Source organism: Acinonyx jubatus, chromosome B2, assembly GCF_027475565.1.
Source record: "Acinonyx jubatus isolate Ajub_Pintada_27869175 chromosome B2, VMU_Ajub_asm_v1.0, whole genome shotgun sequence".
NCBI lineage: Eukaryota > Metazoa > Chordata > Mammalia > Carnivora > Felidae > Acinonyx > Acinonyx jubatus.
Genome location: NC_069385.1, coordinates 14289721 through 14309829, shown reverse-complemented (window position 1 = coordinate 14309829; position 20109 = coordinate 14289721). Strand labels below are relative to the sequence as shown.

At 39.2% G+C, this 20109-nt stretch overlaps 1 protein-coding gene across 4 annotated transcripts; it reads right to left on the bottom strand.

Annotated features, from left to right (window-relative positions):
* Positions 1 to 5362: 5362 nt before the first annotated feature.
* Positions 5363 to 19812, bottom strand: MTRF1L (mitochondrial translation release factor 1 like). 4 transcript variants are annotated; one of them, XM_015073670.3, is made up of 7 exons: positions 18650 to 19789; positions 13372 to 13451; positions 10905 to 11088; positions 10253 to 10416; positions 8429 to 8546; positions 6944 to 7080; positions 5363 to 5734 (listed from the first exon to the last, which is right to left on the bottom strand). In XM_015073670.3, the coding sequence occupies exons 1-7, from the start codon at positions 18906 to 18908 to the stop codon at positions 5537 to 5539; spliced, it is 1140 nt and encodes a 379-aa protein (XP_014929156.2). In that variant the 5' UTR covers positions 18909 to 19789; the 3' UTR covers positions 5363 to 5536. The 4 variants fall into 4 exon arrangements, with proteins under 4 accessions (XP_014929156.2, XP_014929157.1, XP_053078050.1 ...); XM_015073671.3 differs by having other exon boundaries at positions 5444 to 5734; positions 10905 to 11063; positions 18650 to 18788; XM_053222075.1 differs by lacking the exon at positions 5363 to 5734 and having other exon boundaries at positions 7044 to 7170; positions 18650 to 19812.
* Positions 19813 to 20109: the final 297 nt, after the last annotated feature.

The window sequence follows — 20109 nt, the reverse complement described above, 5'->3', positions numbered from 1 at the left end:
AACCTCAGCGCTGTTTACTTTTTGGCCCAGGTACTTATTTCTTGGGGGCTGTCCTGTGCACTGTAGCATCTTTAGCCTCCAAATATTGCCAAATGTCCGCTATGGGCAAGCTTGCCTCTAGATGAAAACCACTGCTGCTGGGGATGTCTTTTGAAGGACTGGGGAGGAGGGTGGCCTGGCTTATAAAGAACATGATGGGGGAAAAATTAAATGCAAGTGCAGTTATCAGAAAAAATGAATTTGATGTGACCTAATGGGGGTAGTGAGTAAAACAGACCAATATGAAATAACGCTGGATGTGGATATGGATGTATTGTATGCACACTTAAGACATGGAGTTTTATTTGGAAGGCAGTAGGAACTTACTAAGTTCCTGCTTAATAAGCAAAAGCAGTGCATTTGAGCCAAAGAGTGACAAAATCAGAGCCTTGTTTTTTAGGAAGATGAATCTGGCTGTTGTGTTACCTGAACTAGAGAGCAGCTAGGATGGAGGGAGAAGTCAGGGGACCATAAAAGTAGTCCAGGAGAAAAGTAATTGTGGGCAAGAGCAGTGGTAATAAAATCTGTGAGGATTAGAGTGTTGAGGAGAGTAGGATTTAGCAATGAAGTGTATGTGAGGAAGAGGAATCAAAGATGACTACATTTTAAATTTGAGAGAGAGGGAGAATGGTAGTGCCATTAAAAAAAACAGAAATGGGTTATGGAGGAATATGACGTTGAATTTTAAACATAGTGATTGGTTATGCATCTTCAAAATTGCTATTACAGCTGAGTAAGTTTTGATTAACTGCTGTTCTGGGCCACTCTGAAATTGTTTTTTTCTGAATAACACATCAGATTTCTGGACAAATATTTTCGCTATAACTGCCTTTTACACACCTGTTTCGTGCCTGTTGTAGCATAATGTTTGGTCCTGAGGAGACAAGAATGAAGAAAACATATTTTTGTCCATTCCTGAGACAATGTGAGAGGTCTAGCGACACATGCTTATTCTAGTCCCTGACCCACTCTTTCCCGTTTCCTTATTAAACACAGTCCTGAGACTGGTGTTACCTTGCCATAAATGTTGTCATCCTGGGATGGTAAAGTACTGTGGAATTGCCAATGAAGGGCAGTTAATTCTGCCTAGAGGCTAAGGTGCCCTTTAGGTTGGACTTAGAAATCTTTCTGCTGAGGTAAGCCAAGAGTCTGTTCCAGGTGGAGAGCACAGCACATGCAAAGGGAGTGGGAGCAACAAAATGCATGGTTTATAGTGAAGATAGCTGTATAGATGCATTGTTTATACGAACAGCTACAGATTTGGAAGCCCTTAAATATTAGACTTAGGGTTCCAGTTGGCCTCATGCCACGACTGTTGCTCTACCCTGATCCTTCCCTGGGTTCCAAAAATTACACTTGTTATTCTGGTAGTAGCTATATTAGTGAGTGAAGTGGAAGCCAGTGTCCATTCATACCAGAATTTGTCAATTAATCTGCATGTGTTTATAATACACCTACTGATGCATGTGTTAAGCTTAACATTGTTAGAATTACCTAGGTATTATGATTTCTTCTCTAACCAACCAACCGTGATGTTCTAATGGACAGGAAGTTTAAAAATTGATCAAAAGTTCTTTTCCACCTTCATTAATACAGCTATCAGACCTTTTCCCATGGGGCAGGGAGTGAGGAAGTGGAGTGGGTTGGGGGGGTGCGGATAACTAAACTTTTAAGAGCTTCTCTTGTTTACAGAATGAAATTCAATAGTCAAGACTCTTCACAATCTCAGTCCAACTTTTCTAATTATCGCCTATTAGAAGAGGTAAAGAGAAATTAAGTAATAATATGTTGTAATATTCAGTTAACATAGATATATCCCTTTCATTCAAAAAGGAAACCCGAAAGACCTAAAAGACACAAACTGGGAAACACATCTTACATGGACCTTATGCAGCATTGCCTATGGTCTAATTAACAAGTCTTGGTGTATTCTTGAGTTGCATAGGTCATGGAAAGCTATTTTCATCAAATGTGCTTGTGAAGGTAGAGTGTCCTTCATGAACAGAATGTTACAAGGGAAATTCAAATTCTCTGATGTATTTGATAACCTTTGGCCAGTTTTAAAATTAATACCTGTCTTTACTGAGTTTTCTCAGTAAATAGTAAACCTGCTATTTCTTAAAGAATAAGGTGAAACAAATTACTCTGAAGGTTAGTACAAGCTAGGGCTCTAGAGGAAATTTGGCTAATACAGGTTGACTTAAGAAAGAGGAAACACATTACCTCACAATGATATACTTTTAAATTTGTGTAGAACATATGCTTATAAGAATTTAGATTACTGTAGGTTCAACAAATAGAGAAAAGCATGCAGTTTGGGAATTAATGGAATGTCTTCTAATTCTTTAACCCTTTCATCATATAACCTTAATAATTAAGTCATTTTATTTCTCTGGAAATTCTACTTTGTTGTAACTACTATAAAATTAACATTATCTACTAGATAGAGCTATTCTCATAATTGTAGTCCTTAGTTAATTTCATGTTTTCAAAAACTAGAATCAGCATTTCCAGCCTTTCTCTCTTTATGGGTAACTGACCTTTCCTGTAGTTCTTTCCCCTCCCCTACTCTCCCTTCCACTCCTTGTAGTTAAACACATTGAATTTACTACTCTTCCTTGCAGTAAGCAGCACATACACCATGGAAGAACCATGAGGATGTCTTCTGTTTTTTGTTTTTTTTTAATGTTTATTTTTCAGGGAGAGAGTGAGCATGTGCACACAAGAGAGAGGGAGGGAGACAAAGAATCTGAAGCAGGCTCCAGGCTCCACACTGTCAGCACAGAGCCCGACACACAGAGCTTGAACCCACGAACTGTGGGATCATGACCTGAGCTGAAGTCAGCTTAACCTACTGAGTCACTCAGGCGCCCCTCCTGTTTGTTTGTTTGTTTGTTTGTTTCTTTTTTTTAACATTTATTTATATTTGAGACAGAGAAAGAGCATGAGCTGGGGAGGGGTAGAGAGAGGGAGAGATACAGAATGTGAACTGTCAGCACAGAGCTCAATGTGGGGCTTGAACCTACGAACTGTGAGATATAATGACCTGAGCCGAAGTGAGACGCTTAACCGACCGAGCCACCCAGGCACCCCTCGTATTTCTTTATCAAGCACAGTAAGCACTTTTTAATCTCTGTTGCCCTCAACACCAAGAGGTCTTTCACAGCTGTGTAGCCTCAAGCAGACATTCCCAGGCTTTCTTCCCTTTTAGACCCCAATTCTCTGGAGTCTGTCTTCTCAGAAAAGAGCTGATCATAACCAGGACTCCTATGGAAAATAAGAGCCACTAAACTTCTTTTAAATCTTATGATGAAAAAATACTGATAAAGAACCTACTGATTTAGGGACACCTGGGTGGCTCAGTCGGTTGAGCATTGGACTGTTTGGCTCACATCATGATCTCCTGGTTCTTGAGATCGAGCCTCAAGAGTCAGGCTGACAGCACGGAGCCTGCTTGGGATTCTCTCTCTCCTTCTTTCTCTGCCCCTCCCCTGCTTGCACATGTGCTCACTCACAGTAAATAAACTTTAATTATAAAAAAAAATATTATACTGATTTAGCTTTAAGCTCACTTTCAACAATAAATTCTTCTCCTTTCACAAGGGTGAAGTCATTTTTCTCATCTGTGCATGTGTTTTAGAGAATCAAATACATCTCAGCACATCAGAGCATTCAAACTTGGCTTATTTGGTATATATTTTAATGACAAAAATGCTAAATCAGAGGAAAGGGAGAGAGTATGCAAAACTAGCTGAGTGTTAAGCTCCAACTTCCAGTTTGTAGGAAATACTGTGACTTGAGGAATTAAATGACACTGTAGTAGCCTGATCTTCTCAAATGCAAATTCATTGCAATGTCATGGAAAAAAGAGGGGGCAGCAGTTGGCAGGGCTATTCTAAACTTACACAATGTAACCAGCAGATTCCATGTGGGATCCTTAGTTGGATCCTGGTCTGAAGAAGCCAGTTAAGGCATTTGGGGGAGAATTGGGAGGATGTGTATTGGGTATTTGAAGATTTTAGGGAACTACTGAGAATTTTGTTACATGTGATAATAAATGATTAAGTAGAATATATTATAGAATACATATTAATAATAGAATATAATATCCTTATTTTTAACAATGCAAGTGGAAATATTTAACAATGTAACAATACTTGTAACTTCTAACACCAAGAATATATGAAAACGTATCTATTATTGAAACTAGGTAATGCATATGGGTATTTAGGTCAGTTACCAAATTGTTGCCTCTCAGCAACAAATTTACCCTTCATCACCCCACTTCCGAATACTGCAGCTGGACCTGTTTGGTACCAAGTTTTGTCAGTAGGGGGTGGTGGAGGGACAGGCTTCTCTCGTTTCTCATCTAGGGCACAGCTGCGGGGGGCGGGGGAGGAGGGTGCTCTTGGCCCATGTGTCAACAGGGTGCCAGGATACTTAGTCCACATTACCCTGGGTTTCTGTAAGGTGTTTTTACATGAAATTAACATTTAAATCAATGAACTTTGAGCAAAGCAGAATGTCCTCCATAAGGTGGATGGCTTCATCCAATCAGTTGAAGGCCTGAAAAGAAAAAAAAGACTGGCCTCCCTTGGGCAAGAGAGACTTCTCCAGCGGACTGCTTTTGGACTGGAACACAGCATCAGTTCCTGTGGCTGTCTCCAGCCTGCTAGGTCACATTGCAGGTTTTGGACTTGCCACCTGCCGTAATCACATGAGCCAGTTCCTCCTAATAAATCTCCCACATCCTACTGGTTCGGTTTCTCTGGAGAACCCTGACTAATGCAGACACAAACTGGTACTTAACCGTCCAACAAGTTTCTCTGACACCTTGGTGGGAGACTGCTTGTTTATCATTCCAGAGGGTTTGAGGTCCTGTTTGCAAGGCCTGATCCACCACCACCTGCAGACCAGCTCTGGCTCAGGGCAGCCCAGGGAACCTTTCTGTCATCAAGTAGGCCAAAGCTATGCTCTCTCCAGTAGTCCTGACTCTACCCTGGGGGAAGGGAAGCTCCTTCGAAGGGTGTTCTTTCCTTGGGGACTCTCTCTCATTCACAGTGCATGAGTTCTCGCTTATCCCCTTATAGCTTATCCTATTACCAGTTAAAAATTCTTTGTACCCAAATTATCCCTGTTCAAATTCATGGTCTGTTTTCTGTCTCTTGACTGGACTTTGACTAATACAATATTTATTGTATTTCTTTTATGTTTGATCATTTGCTAAACATTTTACAGTAAAGAAAACAAAATACTGTTTTTGCTTTGTTTGTATACTTCACATAAGAGTCCAAAATATATAAGCAGAGTCATGATTGTATTGTACATTTTTTTTACTAATATATTGAGAGATTTATATAAATTATGTCTTTAAAATACACACATTACTTCCAAATGTATTAACTCATGTTTTTTAAGAGAATACTAGTATTTACACACAATGTAATCTGCTGTGGTAGAATTTTTATAAGCTATAAGTCTTTAATAATAAATTAATTTATGTTCTGGAAATAATTTCTACTAAAGATTCATAATCAGCGTAGTCCTTCAATGACCGTACAAGTTCATCCAGTAGATATTCCCCTTGCATGAAAGTTTCAAGATCATGAAGTGACTTATTTATTCTGTGATCTGTGACCCGGTTCTGTGGAAAATTATATGTTCTTATTTTCTCTGACCTTCCTTTGGTTCCAACCTATACAGATATATATGAAGACATAAGATACAGTTAGATTCAAAGCAACTAAACCTACAAATTTAAGTTACCTGGAGATTAAGCTCTTTGTTTATAATCTGAAACACAATATAAGAACCAAGTTTCAAACATTTTGAATCCTCAAATAACATGGGACGTAATAGAAAAAGAAGAGTACTGGCTTTAAAGTGAGACAGATTTATAGCATTTGATCTTCTCTCTGCCATTTCAATGCTCTACAACTTCAGACATTTATTTAAACTTTAAACTTTAGTTTCCCCATCTATAAAATACAAATAATACCTACAACACAGTGATGACATAAACATACAGCCTAGCACAGAATTAGCATTCAAATGGTAGCCATATATATCTGTGAATTAATCTGGTCATTTTCAATGAGGACAGTGATGAATTCCCAGAAAAAGGAATTAATAAAGGGCAAGGTGGTTGTAAAATTAAATGCCAAACAGGAAGAAAATAAATTCAGTTTGCTTTCCAACTCCCATAATTTTCAAAGGATTCAAAATGGGGATTCCATATATCCTCTTTTAGTAACTTTGGTTAAAAATCTGAGAAAAACAGGGGCGCCTGGGTAGGTGGCTCAGTCATTTAAGTGTCTGACTTCGGCTCAGGTCATGATCTTGCAGTTCGTGAGTTCGAGCCCCAGGTCACGCTCTGTGCTGACAGCTCAGGGCCTAGAGCCTGCTTCAGATTCTGTGTTTTCCTCTCTCTTCGCCCCTCCCCCACTCTCACTCTGTCTCTCTCAAAAATAAATAATAAAACATTAAAAAAAAATCTGAGGAAACAAAGCCCTTGAATATAGAAACGAGGGCAGAGGTTTAAGATTATTATGAAACACCTATAACCCTCTGTTGAGCTACTTGAATTCTTTCCTTATTTTAACAAATACACTGAAATAATTTCAGCATATATAAAAACTGGGTTATCTTATTTTTATATTTTTATCCTTCAGAGCATTTTTTAAATTATTTTAGAGAGGGAGAGCACATGAGAGTGTGCAAGCGGGGAAGGGGCAAGAGGCAGAGGGAGAGAGAATCCGAAGCAGGCTCCAAGCTCAGTGCAGAGCTCGACACAGGGCTCAATCCCAAAACCCTGGGTTCATGACCTGAGCCTAAATCAAGAGACGCTCAATAGACTGAGCCACCTAGGCACCCCCTTCAGAGCATGTTTTAAATTAAGTTTTACCTGAATCTTTCTAGCACTGTATCTTTTATTTGTTTCTTCTTCTAGATGCATGCTGTACAGTTTTGCACGTAGCTTTTTCATAGCCATCTCTCTATTTTTCAGTTGAGATCTCTCTTGTTGGCATTCAGAAATAACACCTGAATAGTGTCATGAGAATTGAACAGTTTTAATAGGAAAATCTTCTTCATTTATTATCAAGAAATACTTTTTCCTTCTTTTTCTTCTTCCTTTATGAGGAAAAAAACAATTCTAATAAAGGAAGACTATAAACTAAACAAATAACTTTTACAGAGTTCTCAGAAAACTAAAAATTGAAGCTTGAGCTATAGTGCAAATACATTCATATTGAAGGCACACATACTAAACAAAAATCATTACTCATTTAATAAGGATTGTTTTTCCATACCCTTAACTAGCAACCATATATTTTTTTAAGTAGCTATTTGTCATCACCAAAACAAAAAAAAAGTTAGTCCTAATAGAGATAGGCACAATTAATATTTTTGTGAGGAGTTTCATCTAGTTTTTCTATTCCTGTTTATATAGTATATATTATATAAGACATCATCTTAAAGTTTAACTTGAGGCCTTCCTCAAATTTTAAAAAGGAAAAACCTACCAATCACTCCTGTTCAACACTACTGATCCATGGGAATTATGCCTATTTGAGATCAGTCACAGTGTATTCTTTCTAGGTATCTGAAGTTTGCTATCCATCTGCTCTTTATCACATGTAAATCACTGCAGTAATAATTGTAAATCACATTTAGTTCCACTTAAGAGTATATTGAAGACTTAAGAAGTATTTAGACATAGTTCCCCTGTGTATCTCCAGTAGAACTGCTGGAGGTTTGTGGATGGACTTCATGGAGCAGCAGCCCTGGAAGTTATGGGCAGAACTCTGCATATGAGCATGTTTCTGAGAAAGCAAGTCCAAGCTTTCATTTTCGCAAGGAAGTCCATGTCCTCCTCTCTTCAAAGAAAGCTAGGAACTAGTGATTTTGAGCATTTTCTGATAAAGAAGAACCCATGATAGTGACTTCATTCTGAGGATTTTTTTTATTTATTTAAATTTAAAAAATTTTAAAATAGGCTCCACACCCAATATGGGGCTTGAACACATGACCCTGCTATCAAGAGTCGCATGCTCTACAGATGGAGCCAGCCAAGCACCCTGGATTTTCTTTTAATAGTGACATTTACCAAGTATGAAGTTGAGGAAGCTACCTGCAAGACTGTCCACACCTTTTCCTCATCGTCACCTGTACGGAAATTCTCTGGGCTTAGGTCCCTCCGTCTTCCTGGCTTTTGCAATTATCCTGCAGAGTTTCATCTAAGGATTCTAATCTAAATAAAGTATTTAATAATAATCTTGAGTAGTATATATTCTGGTAACTGAGGATCTATTACAATGGAAAATCAGTCAAGTTAATCAGAATTTGTTTTCTTTCTTCAAAGTTTTATGTTGAAGAAATAAGGACATACCTGTTGGAAGATGAACTATCCGGACAGCACTGTCCGTGGTATTTACATGCTGTCCTCCAGCTCCACTGGCTCGTTTAGTATCAATTCTCAAATCTTTGGGATTAATTACCAGATTGATCTATACATAAGAGGCAAAGTTGGGATTTAAAAATATCACATGTATGTGAACTGTTCAAGGGCAAGAACTATCCACTTATGTGTATAATTACATGTCATAGAATTATAAGATTGAGAAGTTTTAATTTTAAGGATAGAAAAGTTGGAAGGATACCATTTTTTAAAACATCTCTTTTTTGGAAAAGTAGATCAAAATATAATACAAAACAAAAACAAACCCTCCCTAATCCTCAAAAACTGGACTTCTCTGTTAATTACCCTCTTCCTTAATACATGAACAGAAGAACTTAGCTAATACTAGAAATGTGAATATAAGGAATTAAAGTGAGCTTTTGTGGGTTATTTCTGAGTTAAAAAAGACTTTAACACAGGAAAAAAAAACCACTGCTAGCTTAAGAATTATGGGAAGGCTTATTTTGTTTAATTTTAAATAAAGGGGGACTTAGGACAGGCAGATGGAAACAGCAAAAGGCAAAAAAGCCAAGAAGTCATACATAGCTGGGATCTGACATCAGCATAATGCTCTGTCCTGGAAGTTGCCATTAGAAGCACCAGATTTTAAAAAGCTCTATTTCATGAACTACTACGGACCATTCTGCAACAGGTCACACCCTGACAACAGGACTCCTACTATTCACAGGCCCTCTGTGTCTCCCTATGTGCTCCTTGTATGGTTGCTAGAAGCATTAAATACGGACTTCAGTCCATCTTTTCCTGAACTACTCCTTCTGTCTTCAAAATACTTAAACCAAAGCAACTAATATCAGGCTCTTCCTAAACTGTTCTGTGCCTCATCTAGGCTTCATGTATAAATTAGATTAAAGAAAGGAACTTAAAGAGTCAACTAGCACCTTCCTCCAAGTTAAAAGAAACCTCAATTAAACTTTCTCCTCCTCAAATCATTCATACTTCATCCTGAAAAACAAGTCATATATTTCCTATCACTTTCATCAAAAGGGATGTAATTTATTTATTTTACAAATACCATATAGACTGAGAATTTGCTTGTGAGAATAAAGTATACTCATTATGAGCAATGTTACTCATAGCAATATTGAAGTAACAATATACTTCCATCTTTTTGAAGTTTATTTATTTTGAGAGCACGGAGGAGGGGCAGAGAAAAAGGGGAGAGAATCCTGAGCAGCTCTGTGCTGTTAGTGCAGAGCCCGACACTGGGCTCAAACCCATGAACCATGAGATCATGAGCTGAGCTGAAATCCAGAGCTGGATGCTTAATGCTTGACCGACTGAGCCACCGAGGCACCCGATGTATTTGCATTTTAATGCAACTGGGTTATGAAGTAGCAGTTCTGTTAACCCTTGTTAAAATAGAATTCTTCTATTTACACTCTGGGAAAGTCAGACAAAACAAAAATCATTATGAAGGGTAATCAGTATTAAATCCTATTTAAAGTAGGGTAATACTGTTTCTCCTACTGAGATGGTCTTAAAATAACTAAACTTAGTGGTGGACAAAAATTAATAAATAGTGCAACATTAGATCATTTATATATCTTTAACCGTTACTATCTATTGTAAGATATTTTTTTGGACTGAGATAAGAGATTATTAAACCCTCAAAATACATGATAAAGGCCAAAGATGAGCAAAGGAGTTATTCAGTTCAGTGAAGTGAGTTGTTACTCTGGGGGCAAGGCACTGTGCTGAGTGCAGGATTCCAAGGAGAGGAGACTGATGCCTTACCTCGGTCGGTTGGGGTAAGATTGCCACAGTCATGGTGCTGGTATGGATGCGACCTTGCTTCTCTGTTTTTGGCACTCTTTGTACTCTGTGTACACCACCTTCAAATTTCAGGTGCTTATAGGCCTCTACACCCCCAATGCTGGCAGACGCATGTCTAAGGCCACCTTGAAAATATTGAGTGAACAATTATTATTGCCATTTATAAACAACTGATCATCACTTCCACCATCTTGAAATATACTTAAAAGAGCTACAAACCAATATAAGCATGCAGAATATAAAAGCATTGAAATACTTTAGCAAGTCTAGATATCCAGTGTTTTAACACTTAATACCTTTATTGCTAATAATCACTAAACATAAAGTATTTATGGTATTAATGAATTGATTCAATAACGTGTAAAAGAGCACTTTTAAAAGATCATTAATCATTCAGTGGTGAGTAGTGAATGACTAGTATTTTATAGGCCCACTCAAAACAGGTATATTTACATTCAAAATTATTAAGTGAATGGTAAACATAAAATCAGGTAAGCTTCCTTAACCAATAAATTCTAAAGCTTAGTTATGGTCTCTCCAAACATCATCATATGACACATGTAGATAGATTAAATCTGTTCTTTCCCCCAAATGAATTAAACAGTGTACTTACCTATTTCACTTGGAAAATATTCCAGGGTTTCAAAATGCCATCTTTTAAATGCAGCATATTGCTGATACATATCGAACATCTCTGATGTAAACAACATTGCCTCCTGACCCCCAACTCCTGCAGTTACCTCCAGGATCAAATCATTTTTATCTGTTTCTTCTGAGGGAACCAAAAGTAAGATAATCTGTAAATACAAAAATATCACCCCTCCTATAATTAGGAATTATTTAAAACTTAAAAAAAAAAAAAAACACTAAATGATTAGATGCAGGATTTAAAAAAAATTTTTTTAATGTTTATTTTTGAGAGAGAGAGAGCATGAGCAGGGGAGGGGCAGAGAGAGAGGGAGACGCAGAATCCAAAGCAGGCTCCAGGCTCTGAGCTTTCAGCAGAGCCCGACGCAGGGCTCGAACTCCCGAACCGTGAAGTCATGACCTGAGCCAAAGTCAGATGCTCAACCGACTGAGGCACCCAGGCGCCCCAAGATGCAACAGGACTTAAATAGTGAATTACTTAAAGTTTCTCTAAACAAATATTGCTGATTACTCTTCAACCATCTTGCCAATTAGAACCATATAGTAATGCATAACTTCTAAAAAATATAATGTTACAACTATATTATAAATGCTATAAGGTCCAGATAAAACTTATGGGTCTAATTTGTTTATTTTTGGTGTTTATGTAAAACTTTATGTCAGTTCTGTCTGTTTGGTTAATAATTCAGAGCTTGTTGTGAGTAGGACACTATACTGTGTGCAGGATGCAAAAGAAGATCCTAACTCTTAGCCTAGTATGGCAGAAAAGAAAAAAAAAAGACTAAAATTGTATGTTTCTATTTTTTTAAGTTTCTTTAATTTGGAAGAGAAATTTGTAATTTTGGAACTGAAAAGGCCCTTAGAGATGATGTGTGATCTGGTCCTTTTGCATGTAAAGGAAAATGAGGCTGTAGAGACTAAATGACTTGCAAAAGAGAAAAAGGTTAGCTTCTGGCAGAGCAGGCAGAAGAACTCAAATCAAGGTGCCTAGATCAGTCCTCCCTCCCTGACAATATACCTTTCACACTTCAGTATGTACTAATTAAGAGGACGCAGAATAAAAGCTTCTTTCGTTAGGTGAGTTAAATAAGAAAAGCTACCAACATTTACTGGTCTCTTAGTATGTGACAAGCACTCTGTTAAGCACTTTATATACTTTAATTCTGAAATCAGTCTTGGGAAGATAGTATCTTGCTCTAGTTAAGATGTAAAAACTAAGTTTAAGCTTAATTTAGTTGAATAATCTCATTGCCCAAGAACATACAACTAGAAAGTGGAAGAACTAGAATTTGAACCCAGATCTGCCTGAATTGTGAAGTATCATACTTTATGTTGGTTGGGAGCTATAGTTGTTACTACTTTTCCATCTCTCTAGCCTATGCCAGTACATCATGGTCATTCAAATCTTGAGTAACTAGTTGAATTTATGTGTTTGTTAACTACTAGTCAATGAACAGAAACCTTTAATACATATGTCTTTGTATTTCACAAAAATATTAGAAAATGGGAAGAAGGCAAATTATATGAGACTTCACTTCATGGTGGAACTTTCCCTCTGGAATGGGTGGTAAGGACATTAACTTTTGACTAGAGAAGAAATGTAATCTTTAAATGAAGCACCCCCTTTTCCTGGGCTCCTTCCTCACCATAGCATGTTCTTTTACTTACATCCTCAGAGATAACTACTATAAATCTTTAAGCTCTGCTTTACAGAATCTGCATTAAAAGACTAGGTCTAATTTAAAATAATGATTACATTGGGGCGCCTGGGTGGCTCAGTTGGTTAAGCGTCCGACTTCGCTCAGGTCATGATCTCACTGTTCCCCAGTTTGAGACGGGCTCTGTGCTGACAGCTCGGAGCCTGGAGCCTGCTTCAGATTCTGTGTCTCCCTCTCTCTCTGCCCCTCACCTGCTCACACTCTGTCTCTCAAAATAAATAAACATTAAAATAATGATTACTCTTCATCTAATGCCTATATATTCTCCCATATGTAAAACCAAAGCAGTATAATTCAGTTCTAAAAGCCGAGGATCGATCCTAGGTCTGGCACTTTCATAGCGCCAAAGATAGGAAAAATATTTCTGCTGCCAAGGAGCTCACAATCTACCACCGCTCTGTAACTGTTTCTACTCACCATCTACCCCTCACCTCTTTTAAAAAACCAAAAGAGGGGAAGTAGAATACTGATATTTATCCCACTGCTTTTTGGAAAACTCGTATCAATATGGCAGTCACCTTTCTTTCCATAGCTGTCCGATCCTTTTATTATGATAAAAATAGCACCACCCGGAGTATACTTTTTCCTGCTTTAGAAAAGTTTATAACTCTAAGTACTAACAAGCTAGTTACTTCTTGAGTTGTTTTTATCAACTTACAATAAAATTCATTAGAAGTAACAGCACAAAATCTTTATTCTTTGCAGATATCATACCTGATGCTTCAGCTGAGTTATTTGTTTTTGGCATAAAGTTATTTCATTCTCTGCAAGTTTCCTTAAGTCTTCATTTTCATCTATGGAAATAAGGCAGTAGGTTAAGTTTTTCTTAATTAAGGAATTAAACAGAATTCAAGGTCTTCATTTTATTATTGTAGCCAAAGGGAAAAATGTCTTTCTTGTCGTTTTCATAACTGCCATTAATTAAAAGTAGCACTGTATGCATTAGTTTTCATTAGCATGTAGCTTAAAAGAAAAAACAACAAACTTTTTTGCTGATGACAGAAGCATAAGATTAAAAAGAATCTACAGATGGGGCGCCTGGGTGGCTCAGTCGGTTAAGCATCCGACTTCGGCTCAGGTCATGATCTCGCGGTCCGTGAGTTCAAGCCCCGCCATCAGGGTCTGTGCTGACAGCTCAGAGCCTGGAGCCTGTTTCAAATTCTGTGTCTCCCTCTCTCTCTGACCCTCCCCCGTTCATGCTCTGTCTAACGTTAAATAAACGTTAAAAAAAAAAAAATCTACAGAAAAATATAAAGAACCTATTGAACTATCCTATAATTCTACCCCCATGAAATATTCATGTTAACAAATATGGTTTTAGTTTTCCAACTTAGACTACACAACAACAAATTCACTGAGTCGTCAGACCGGAAGGGGAATTAAAGTTTCCATCAGTTAAACCAAACTGAATTAAAAAATAGAGGAGTGCCTGGGTGGCTCAGTCACTTAAGCATCCGACTTTGGCTCAGGTCATGAGCTCATGGTTCATGAGTTTGAGCCCCATGTCGGGCTCTGTGCTGACAGCTCAGAGCCTGGATGGAGCCTGCTTTGGATTCTGTGTCTCCTTCTCTCTCTTCCCTTCCCCTGCTCATGCTCTATCTCTCTCTTGAAAATAAACATTAAAAAATTGTATAAAAAAATAGAAATTTATCTCTTTACCTAATATTTCATTAATATAAAATATCCACCAAACATTTAGATCTTCCCTAATGTTTACAGAAGGTTTATATGAAGTACTCCCCCACCCAACTTGCTTTTACTTTCTTATAGTGTCTGAGTTTTCATCTTTACCTTACAAAATATATTTTCTCATTTCTCTATCCTATGGACAATATGCGACCTATAGAAAGGAGAGAAGGGAAATTTCTTTAGTTATTCCAAATAGCTTTCTTTGTTGAAAGATCAGGCTCTTCCAAAGTATCAGTTTGGAGGAACTGGAGATAATAATATGTAAGACCTGCCCTCAAGGCAGGATTTTAGATAATTTTAGTTTCTTTATATTTTTGTAGGGGAGAAAACTCACACAGAATTACAATCTAAAACACTTTGTGATTAAGTATTAAAATGGTAGCACACTAAAGGACTGTTTTTGCATTTACTTTTGGGATGGGCAGAGAAAGGAAAGAAGCATTAACTCAAGGAGAGAAAACGGCAACAGCAATAATGAGATAAGCAAGTATTCGGAGTGTTGGTGGAAAGGCAGGAAGTTATTTTGGTAGGAATTCTGCACAGAAAAATGTGGTGGAATGGCAAATGTGTTGAATTAGACAAAGGAAAAATGAATTCTAGTCCTAGTTCAACTGCTAGGATTCTCTCAGGGCAACATATCCAACTTCTCTGAATCTCTGTTATCTCAGCAACAGTGAAGGAGCTAGGCTGGATGACCTCTAAGGTAACTTTCAGTTCTGCATCTTCTGTAAGGCTAAGGGGATTAGAAATAAGGTCTTGAAGTAATTTAATTTTAATACTACATTTTATTTAACCCAGTATGTGTAAAACATTATCATTTCAACATGTACCTTAAAATATCAAAAATTATTTTTTATATTAGGTGTTTGAAATCTGTTATCCTTAACAGCATATCTCAATTCAGACTAGCTACATTACTGGTGCTTAGTAGCCTTGTGTGGCCACCGGCTACTATTACCAGACAGCATAGCTCTGGAGGGTTTAGACTGGGGTTATTCGTAGGCAGTGGAAATATACTAGTTCTTTCTGATTCACTGTTATTAATCAACATGTTCACTCGGCACCTATCACATGCCTGCCTTCTCCTCTGTCTACCAATATGTTTATGTTTTCCCTGCTGTAAAGGTTCTTGTTCTCTTCAACCCTTCAAGTGAACACTTGTCACCCCCCCGCTTTTCCGTCCCAAACTCCTGGAGATTCAATGCCAGGTTTACGATTTCTCGTGTTAATTCTCATTTAGTTCTCTAGTTGTCACACTGGATTTCATAATCATATTAATAACATCTTGTTTTTAAGTTTTATTTATTTATTTTGAGAGAGACAAAGACAGCATGAGTTGGGGAGGGGGAGAGAGAGAGAGAGAAACACAGAATCCGAAGCAGGTTCCAGGCTGTCAGTACAGAGCCTGATGCAGGGCTTGAACTCACAAACCATGAGATCATGACTTGAGCCCAAACCAAGAGTCGGACACTTAACTGACTGAGCCACCCAGGTGCCCCGACATCGTTTTTATTAAAATCACCCATGATAAAATTGCCAAACGTAAAAGCTTATTTCAGTGTGAGCTGAAAAGGTGAGCCCTTTCTAAGTCCAGTATCAACAATCCCTTGACATTTTAATTGGTGTTTACAGCTTCATTTATCTTGTTCAGGGTCCCAAAGCTCTGCCTTTTCTTTCTCGATCTTTTATAGCTTTGTCCTGCCTGCTCCTCCAATACTGTGTATTTCTACCTTTGTTAGTGTCTTGTTTCTTTCTCAACCACTTCTTCCTGAGTATTCTCATCTGCTTCTAAGGTTTACTTTGTCAAATATATGCTGAGTTCTCATACGATTATTCAGGCTCAGTTTTTCTCCTCTGCCAGTAGTGTTTTCTCTAGACCATCATCTTTATCTGAATTTCTTCATCTGAATGTCCTTACAGGTACTCCTGGCTTAATATGGCTGCCTGTTTGGCACAAAACATCTTTTTTCCTAAAATTTATCCAACTTTTATATTTTCATCTTAGTTAACAGTACCATTCATGTTCTGAACCCAGAAGCCTAAGACTTTTCTTAGAATTCTCTCCTTCACTCTTCTCGGGACGTAAGCCACCAAATCCTGACTATTGTTAGAATGTCTTGTGAGTGTGGCCCATGCCTATCACCACCTCTTTCTTGCACGGTTTCAACTACCTTCTCACTGGCCTTTCAGCCACCAGGGTCCCTGGAGAATACTCCAGTTCATTCTCAAACACTGACACCAACATTAATCTTTCAAAAGATGTCATTTCTCGCAGTGCCTGGGTGGCTCTGTCGGTTTAGCATCCCACTTCAGCTTAGGTCATGATCTTATAGTTCGTGAGTTCGAGCCCTACATCGGGCTCTGTGCTGAAAGCTTGGAGCCTGCTCAGATCCTGTGTGTCCCCCTTTCTCTCTGCCCCTCCCAACTCGTGCTGTCTCTCTCTCTCAAAAATGATTAAAAAAAAAAGTCACTTCTCTGCTTAAAAACGTGCTAACTTCTCACAGTCTGTAGGAACAAATCCAGTTTCTTTGTCATGCAGCGTTCTGAACCGTGTTTCTGGTTTCAAGTTTCTGTGACATTATCAACTCCCATACCTACTCCATGCTCCTGCTACATCATGTCTTCCAATTTGGTACTTTCTTCTTGCTGGCCACCTCTGCCTTCAATCCCCTTCTCGTACTGTTTGGCAACCTCCTGCATTCTCTTTGAAATCCACTTAAATGCCTCCTTTTGCTTTTTATAACTGCTCTTTATTGCAGAAATTAAAACGAGCACTTGTTCACATATATTTTTACTTCTTCCCTAGACTGCAAGCTCCTAAAAACTAGTTCTGTATTTTCTGGGTAATTAGTAGTGTCTGACATAAGGTAAGAATTCAGGAGTTGCTAAATGATATTTTCTATCATTAAGCTGAGTTGTGTTCTGCCAGTAACAATTTTCTAACATTCTGTTTACTTCTTTACAGCTAGGTTTTTAAAATATTTAACCCGTATATCCATTTGGTTTTTAAGCTTGGCTTAAGCTATGAAATCAATTTTATTTTTCTTGCAAAGTATTTTTCCTAGTATGGTTAAGTAATCCTTTTTTTAACCCCACTCTGGGAAGCCACATTTTCTCTTAAATCACCTGATTTAGACTCTCCTTAAGTCTCAACTAGACTTCAGTCTTCTGTTTTCCAAGCATCTGCAATCCCGTTCCAGGCTGACTTCCAGATTACCAGACAGAAAGCTTTCTAAGCAAGTAAGCCATTTCTGGCATTCACTCCCCAATCTAAAAGCTTCAGCTGGCTCCCTCTGCCAATAGGATAAAAATCAACCTTTTTAGGTTAGTATTTCATACCTTTACAAAATGTTTCAACCTGCCACTCCCCGTAACTTCTCTTCTTTCTTGGTTAACAAAGAGTACAGGGATTAAAAACATGAGATCTGGAGTCAGTCCAATCCAAACTCCATTCCTTAAAAGCTGTTTAGCCTGAGCAGTTATTTTACCTCCATGCCTCATGTTCCTTTTATGTCACATGAGGCTAACAGTACCTACTTCACAGTTTGATATGTGAACTGGGTGATTTAATACATAAAAATAGTTAAGCAAAGCCTGAAGTACGGTAAAATAATAAAGGTTAAACCATTATTAATATCCTCTAAGGGTGGAACTTTATCACTGCACAAGACCTTCCCAACAAGTTCTCCTTGCTTTCCCTAGGTGTTTATTCAGTTATCTGTTCTCACTTTTCAGCTGTAGTATTAATTTTCTCTCCTTGAATACATCTTCTCTAGAGTCAAGCTAGCCAAAGTGTGGTTCATGGGGGGGCTTGTAGAAATGCAGAAACTTAGGACCCATCCAGATTCGAATGCACACTAACCACTTGGGAAACTTGTTAAAAACGCATATTTCTAGGTCTCAGATTCTGAGTCCAAAGTCTAGTTTTAGCATGCACCTCTCTTGACACTATCCCAGTTGGTCCCTTTGAGAAACCCTGCTGTCAAGCACGTAACAGGGATGGTCCCTTATTTGTCCCTGGTAAGCTAAAGATCTTCGGCCAGTAGACAATCGATAAATTTAAATTTTGTAAAAGGGGGCGGAGCATCCTGTCCAGGGAGCACAAGGGCTCAAAAGGGAGAGGAGGGAGTCAGAGCGCACACAGTGATGCCTTGACCTCCGACCCAAGCCAAAAAGGGTTGCAACGGAGTAAAGAACTTCTAACTTGGGGAGCTATGGACACCTGACCAGCGGCTTAGTTGACGAGGCAAACTAAGAGTCAAGAATCGGCTTTGAATCCCGTTCCCCTAGGCCCGGCCCTCACCGTGTAGCAAATGCTCGGTCTCCTGCAGCTCCTGCTCCTTCTCGCTCAGCAGTTTGGCCACCGCCAGCAGCTCAGACCCCCCGAACTGCAACTGGGCTTCACACCTTGTCCGGCGCTCCAGGAAGGTCCGCAAAGGTCCGCCGGGGGCGAACAGCTCCTCCAGCGGCAGGCTGCCGCACTTTAGGTGCCGACGGGGTGGGCTAATAGCCCGGAGCGCCCGAAGACACCGGGCAGCACTAAACAGAAGCCGAGACCGCATAGCCAAGTTGCAATCACCGAGGCGGACTAGAACCGGAAGTTTCGGATAGCGAATCTCGCGACACTGCGCGAAGTTTGGAAACCCGGCGAGAACTGATCGTACCTACCCCAGCGCACGCGCCAGTTTTAAAGGGCCTCCCGAAAGCCTCGGTGGGAACTTGCAGGCAAGCGTTTAAATGTCGCCACGCGCGCGCCGGCCGGAAGGGGGCAGAGCGGGGTGCGATCGGAGTGAGTCTGGGAGACCCCTCCAAGAAGCGCGGTCGGAAATGTCGGATGTACCAGGGCGGTGTGTTGGACAGGAAGGGGATGTTGCAGGTTGCCACCCGGTTTTCTGACGTCGAGGATTTATTTTCCAAGCACTGAATGAGGATTTCGAGTACCGCAGCGGAGGGCAGTGTAGTCCGCTACCGGGGCTGAGAACACAGGCCTTTCGTCTCCAAGAGTGAATTGTAGGATGGGCATCGGTGTGTGTATGTGTGCTTACTCCTCTTCCTTCGTTTCTGCTTAATTTTCTCTTTCCGGCGGTGGGTAAAGGCTCGTATTAATGAGGACAGGACTAGTGTACTCAAAGGCAACCTGTGAAAGTGATTTCTCAAAATCTGCTTTCCTGTCCTCTATCTGCCATGTAACTTGCTTTCAAACAACTTCCTTCCTCACCCGAGTCTCCTGCCAGTCCGGTCTCACTCCTAGTTATCGCTAGCTACTTTTAAAAGAGATTGAGCGATTCTATGTTCCTATAAACCACAGCGCAGCAAAGCCTTAATAGTCCCACCTTCGGTAGCCCAGCCTCCATCTCTCTCTCCAAAAACCTTAAGATAGCGGATTGGTGCCAGGGATACTGAGGTTTATTGGCGTAATGCTCTGCATTTCTCTAAAGATCTTTCTACAACCCACCAGTGGGATGGATATGAGGGAATAAGTATAATCAAGACAGTCCTAGGGATACAAGGGCGGACTCACTGGGAACTCCCACTAACTGGCTTGCTCAGGGTCTACTGTGTTCACTGTTGAGAGAGCTGAAATACTGAAAATTGCAATTGATTTATAAAAAAACAAAAAAGGTAAATACAGGAGCCCTTGACAAGGTTAAGTCATTCTTAAGTCGTCTACTCAACACTACTGAGATGAAGTATAAAATTTTTGTAGAATGCGTTTCATTGCCTCTATTCATTCCGGAGCTCCACATACAAATATAAAGTGAA